At 44.3% G+C, this 6,767-nt stretch overlaps 1 protein-coding gene across 2 annotated transcripts in view; it reads left to right on the forward strand.

The window, feature by feature from the left end:
* The window catches only part of LOC116988639 (C-reactive protein-like), a 321,348-nt gene extending 314,861 nt beyond the window's left edge, over positions 1 to 6,487 (forward strand). For both annotated transcript variants that reach the window (XM_033045525.1, XM_033045526.1), the window contains exons 3-4: positions 4,772 to 5,033; positions 6,077 to 6,487. In XM_033045525.1, coding sequence (XP_032901416.1) covers positions 4,772 to 5,033; positions 6,077 to 6,431 — 617 coding nt within the window. In that variant the 3' untranslated portion in view covers positions 6,432 to 6,487. The remainder of the gene's footprint in view (positions 1 to 4,771; positions 5,034 to 6,076) is intronic.
* The last annotated feature ends 280 nt before the right edge of the window (positions 6,488 to 6,767 follow it).

A 6,767-nucleotide genomic window follows, 5' to 3' on the forward strand; every position in this document is an offset into this window, starting at 1 on the left:
GAGGATGAGGTTCTAGAGAATGGAATGAGCGGAGACGACGGAGAGTGTTGAGGTGTCTTGAACATAGGTAGGGAGGAATTTAACCAAGGGGGATAGGATGGAGTCAAGATATGTGGAAATTGTTCGGTGGGGCACGAACAGGCAGAGACAATGGGTCTAACGGGACAGCCAGGTTTGTGGATTTTGGGGAGAAAGGTAAAATCGGGCCGTGCGGGGCTGTGGAACGATGAGGTTGGAGGCTCGGGCGGCAGGCGTGAAAGTTGATGAAGTCGGTGATGGTGTAGAGATGGTGGCCTGGTGCTCGTCAGGGGGCATGGTCCAGGGGTAAGTAGGAGGAGGTGTCCGAGAGCTGGCGCGTGGCCTCAGCTTTTAGAGATCGGCGCGCCAGACTACCACGGCACCTCCCTTGTCGGCGTGTTTGATAACCCAGTCTGGGTTGTTGCGGATGAGTCGATGGCAGTACATTCAGGGGGGGAGAGATTGGAGTAAGACTGTGGAGTAGAGAAGTTGAGGCAGTTGATGTCGCAACGGCAGTTTTGGATAAAAAGTTCTAAAGTCAGAAGGCCACGAGGGGGGGGTCCACGAGAAGGGCTTTGGGAGCAGTTGTCATTTGGTAAGTCCACATCTGACATGTGGGAGATGTTTAAAGGTTAAAGATGAAAGTTGATTAAAGTTCAGGACCTGATGGGATCTATCCCAAGTTATAAAGAGAAGAAGTTGTCAAGGCCTTGAGAAATATCTTTGCAACTTGTGTAGCCACAGGTGAGGTCTGGGAGGACTGGAGAGTACCCAATGTTGGTCCTTTATTTAAGAAAGGGAAGAGATAACCCTTTCAATCCAGACAATCAGATTATCTGATGATGACTGATGTCGACACACAGATCAATGATAGCTTTCTATCTTTGGGAGAAGGGAGATCAATTGACTGACCAAATGGTGCCAGCGCAACAACCTGGCTCTCATTGTCAGTAAGATCAAGGAACTGATTGTGGACTTTGGAAGAGGAAGGACGAGGATCTATGACGACGGAATTGTATTGTATTTTATTCAAATTTATTGTCATTGTCTCAGTTAGAGACAACAAAATGAATTTCCCTTACAGGCAGTATCATAAAAATAAATAAATAATAATAAATAATAAAACATATTAAAAATAAAATAGAATTTAAAAAAAAGCACAAACATTGAAAGTCCACGACATAACATAACACAGTGGCACCAAGGTGAGGAAGGCACCATAGTCCAGCCAGCCTCCCCTCCGTTCTTCCCAGTTGTTCACTCGTGGTCGAGGCCTTCCTAGCACCCGCAGTCACCGCCCCGGGTGGCCCGATGTTCAGGCCCTCACGCCGGGCTGGTGGAACGCCGACGCCGATCCCCGACGGTGAACATCCTCCTCAGTGGCCCGGACCTCCAGATCAGCCGCCTCCCGCAGCCGGAGTCCGCAGCTCCCGAGTCCGCAGGCCGAGCTGGGCGGAGTCGCAGGACCCCGCCTTGTCCATCAGCGCCGCCCGCGTTGGGAGCCCGCAAACCGCAGCTCCAGGATGTCAGTGCAGAAGGTCCTGCACTCCGGGCTCCAGACGGCGACCCCCGGTAAAGCATCGCCAGCCCCGCGATGTTTCAGCGCTGTCCCGCCGCTACTGGAGCTCTGGTCGATCCCGGCAGGAAAGGCCGCGCCAATCCAGTAGGTAGGCCGCTGGGGGGGGGGGGGGGGGAGAGGACGTGACTCGAATAATAATCCAGGAAGCGACTGAAGGACGGTATCCCCCTTACCGTGCCCGCTTCCCCCCATAAAGACATTAAAAAAACCATCAAAAAACACACTTTAAACAAAAACAAAAAAAACAAAAAACAAAAAGATACCGGGCTACAGGTGGAGGCTCCTGGCACCAGCGCCACCGGAAGTACAATTATGGAACGATGGTGGAGAGAGTCAAAAGCTTCAAATTCCTGTGCATGCTGAAGATCTTTTCTGGATCCAAGATAGACACAAAAAGCTGGAGTAACTCAGCGGGACAGGCAGCATCTCTGGAGAAAAGGAATGGGTGACGTTTCGAGTTGAGTCTACACTAATGCAATTATAAAGAAAACCCATCAATACCTCTACTTCCTGAGGTGATCAGGGAGATTTGGTATGTCAGAGAGGATTCTCTTGAAATTCTATAGGTGTACAGTAGAGAGCATCATGGCCTGGTTCGGCAATTTGAATTCCCAGGAACGTAGAAGACTGCAAAATGTTGTGAACACTGCCCATTCTATCACAGGTTCTGACCACCCCAACATCAAAAAGATTTACAGGTGTCGCTGCCTCAAAAAGGCAGCCAGCATCGTCAGAGACCAACACCACCCTGGCCACACACTCATTTCATCCATATCACAGGGAAGAAGATAAAATAGCCTGAATACTGTAACGTCCAAGTTCAGGAACAGATCCATCAGGCTAGTAAACATGACAATTGTACTATATAAATGGCGTCAAGTTGGGAAAAGGGGAAGTACAACGGGATCTAGGGGTCCTTGTACATCAGTCTATAAAAGTAAGCATGCAGGTACAGCGGGCAGTGAAGAAAGAGAATGGCATGTTGGACTTTATAATAAGAGGAATCGAATATAGGAGCAAATAGGTCCCTGTGCAGTTGTACAGAGCCCTAGTGAGACCACACCTGGAGTATTGTGTGCAGTTTTGGTCCCCTAATTTGAGGAAGGACATTCTTGCTATTGAGGGAGTGCAGCTTAGGTTTACAAGGTTATTTCCCGGGATGGCGGGACTGTCATATGCTGAGAGAATTGAGCAGCTGGGCTTGTACACTCTGGAGTTTAGAAGGATGAGAGGGTATCTCATTGAAACATATAAGATTGTTAAGGGTTTAGACACGCTAGAGGCAGGAAACATGTTCCTGATGTTGGGGGTGTCCAGAACCAGGGGCCGCAGTTTAAGAATAAGGAGTAAGCCATTTAGAACGGAGACGAGGAAACACTTTTTCTCACAGAGAGTGGTGAGTCTGTGGAATTCTCTGCCTCAGAGGGCAGTGGAAACGGGTTCTCTGGATGCTTTCAAGAGAGAGCTAGATAGGGCTCTTAAAAGTCAGGGGATATGGGGGGAAGGCAGGAACGGGGTACTGATTGGGGATGATCAGCCATGATCACATTGAATGGCGGTGCTGGCTCGAAGGGCCAAATGGCCTACTCCTGCACCTATTGTCTATTGTCTATTGACAACCTCCATTAAGCTCTGAATTACATAGACTATCATTGTTAGTATTGCATTACTGTTGTTTGTTTTTTATGTGTACGTATGTGTGGTGTGAGTGTATATATATAATGTATATACATTTGTGTGTATGTGTGAATAAGTGTATATATACACACACTGAACTTGTCCTTCTCATTTATTATATTGCTTACAGTGCACTTCTTATATATTCTTTGTGCTGCTGCAAGTAAAAATGTCATTGATCTATCTGGGACATATGACAATAAAACATTCTTGATAATTTCCTGCTCTAGACTATTGGGCGGCAGCAGAGTTTGCTCCATCCCCTTAGATTAAAAGTAAAAAAAAGTCAAAGGACTTTGAAATTAAAACCACCAGCTTCAAATGATGACGTCAGAATGTCTCAGCTAGTAGAGTCCTGCCTCAGTGAAGATATTGTCCTATATTTGACACATTATTCATGATTAAAGCTTTAAAAATGCCAACTTTCACAAGATTGTTACATATTCTGATTCACATTTTTCCCCTCGAGGCAGAGATCACTTTCACTAAACATGTTATGCTTTATTTCTTGACTTATTACTGATTAAAGTTTAATAAAATCAAAGTACCTTTAATTTCAAACCGAACAGCTTCAACTGATGATGTCACAATGGCCAGACTAGCAGGGGGAGGGCGAATTACTATTGCAACACACAGGGCAGGTGCAATTGGAATTTTGTTTAAAGATCACTGTTGAGGAAGGCAAGGGGAGGGCTGGAATCTTCCATTCGGGAACGGTTTGAGTTGGAGGACCACCCCTCCCGTGGGGGTTACAGGTAAGGAATGGGTGCGTTGGGGGAGTCCGCACTTGATCTAGTCTCCTTTAAACTTTCTCCGTCCCACTTTAAACCTGTGCCCTCTGGTACTTGCCATTTCCAAGTAAAGACATTCTACCCTAACTATGCTCCCCGTCATTTTGTGCTTCTATCAGTTTGTCACTTGACCTTCAATGCTCCAGTGAAAACAACCCCAGTTAGTCCAATCTCTCCTCGTACCTAACGCTCAACATTGTGGCTAAAAGTCATTGAGGTTTTTACTGGTAGTGCTAGCAATGTGCATTTATCTGCACTGTAGGATACTACATGGATAGTGAGTGGCCATTTAGCCCATGATGTCCATACCTGCTCTCTCTGACCTTTCCCAGAATTTGCCTTTCATTTCCTGACCTACTCTCCTCTGGGGGAGTAGCAACAACGTCCATTTCTATGCACGGATCTGCATCCTGTAAACCCTTGGGATGCAGTAATCTCTGCTTCTAAGGTGGTACTCCAAGACATGCTCAACCAGTTGTGGCTAATTTACCAGAACAATTTCAGCAATGCTGTCTTCCTTGTAAACTAGAAACAGCTGAAGAGCAGGTTCTGCAGATGAACTTCTGATATTCCTACCCTGTCTCTCAGATTTCAAGAAAAAAATCATTTTGCAGAAATCTGCGGTCTAGTTATCCTGTGCTCCATCTCAGATGGTAAAGGTGCAATTTCAAACAGAGATTTAACATTCTAACTTCATATTTTACAGGATTGATGCAGAAATCAGTGATATTCCCAACCAAAACAGACACCAGCTTTGTCAAGTTGAATGCAGCTAATTTCTCTGATTTGACTGTCTTTACTGTCTGCCTCAGAGCAGCGTCTGAAGAGAACCGTAATTACACTTTGTTCTCCTACGCAACAAGCAGATCCAACAATGAGCTGCTGATTTGGCAAAAGACTAATGCACAACTAGACCTGTATTTAGGACCTGTTGTAGGGAGATTTTACCTCCCAAAAATGGATGCCTGGTTTAGCAATGTTACAACATTTTGAGATTTAAAAATCAGTCTGCAATTTATCCCATCAGATAAAGCATAAAAAGAAGTTTAAGTTGACACCAATTTCACTTTCATATCTTCAGTATTGAAAAGGTTATGGCCATTTTCATACTCTAAAATTAGCATATTTTTCCCTATTGCTTTTCCATTGACTTAACTCAAAAGCTGTGATCGAGGACAGTAAAAAGCCCATAACTTACTTAAAAATTAAGAGAACTGATTGAAACTTTCAGTTATTATAGATTGAAGCATTCTGAAACAAATATGAAACAATCTCACTTGGATGACCTGAAATTAAAGCATATAATTAGTCAGTTACCTAATTGAAGCTAATTACAAAATTCAATTACTAGATCTAAACATCTATCCATTTCTTAAGAAAAGGTTAACCTTTTTAAATAGCCTAAGTGTCCAAATAACATTCACACAAGAACTCACAAATTAACATGATTTTTAAATCTCATTGTCATGAACTTAGAGGCCAAATGGAAGGAATTTAGTGTTTAATTCCCGCAAATTAATGGCCATTTAAATCATCTTGGGAGTGAGATTTTGTGGAACATGATCGTTTGGAACATTGCGGTTGCGGTGAATTTAAACCCCATATCGGCAGGAAAAACACTTCCGGTTCGTATGGGGCCTTAATCTAATTTTCGTCGATGATATTTTGATTAAAGTAATCCGAAGAAGCAAGTTTATACGTAAAATACTCGACTTACCTTATGTTTTGCCCCCTACGTGAGATCCGTCCCATAGTCGGCGTTAGAAGTAGATTTTTATTTTACTCCAACAATTAAATTTTCCCGCGGTTTAAATTTTTTTTTCCAGGAATAGCAGTCGGAACGATTTTTCAGCATCAGGTAGTAGCCCGAGAAAATATCTCGGACAGGCAGGAGAAAATGGCATTTTAATCCCGCCCCCCCTTCCCCCCCTCAAAGGCGCCAAAGTTGGGCGCACGGCCAGTGACAGAACTGCAGCGCCGCTGAAGATAAGTTTTGTAATATAACTACCTGGTTGAGACACATCTGTGTGAGCTGGGAGTCTCAAAAAGGTGAGATAACAGTCTGGGTCAATGTGAGACATAGTATGAGGAAGATTGGTGGATTGGGTGGAGTTGTGAAGAACAGTGGCCAGTTTTTTCATGGTCAGGGTCAAGACTCAGTCGGTGGAGGTTTTGACATCAAACAATCCTTTGTCGGAGAGATAACTGATGTTAATATGTGGGATCGTGTTCTAAAACCCAATGAGATTGAGTTGATCAGTCAGGGGTGTTACAGTGATGGAGGGAACATCAATGACTGGGGATCTACAACATTCGCACCAGGAGGGAACGTCATAATTAAACACAATAATGATTGTACACTTTAAATATTTTGGATCCAAAAAGCATTTAAATGTGCAGAGGGGAACACAATCTCCTCAAACTACTCTTGCTGAATATGACCTTGCTTTGCGATCTTTCCTCTCTAAATCAGTCAGTAGTAGAAGTACTGATGTTGATTCGAGAATAAAGGGGGTTTTACATCAGGGTAAGGAACAACTCACTGAGTCCTTCCAGTTTCTCATCACCTTCACTGACAGGGTAATGGCTTCAAACTCAGTACACTAGAGTGTCGGCCATTCTCCGTCACACATTGAGAGAGGGATGGGGAGCGGGGAACCATGGTGGATGTCTACATGGATCAGCAGGGTGTAAACCCCAGG

Source organism: Amblyraja radiata, chromosome 27 (genome assembly GCF_010909765.2).
Source record: "Amblyraja radiata isolate CabotCenter1 chromosome 27, sAmbRad1.1.pri, whole genome shotgun sequence".
Classification (NCBI taxonomy): Eukaryota; Metazoa; Chordata; class Chondrichthyes; order Rajiformes; family Rajidae; genus Amblyraja; species Amblyraja radiata.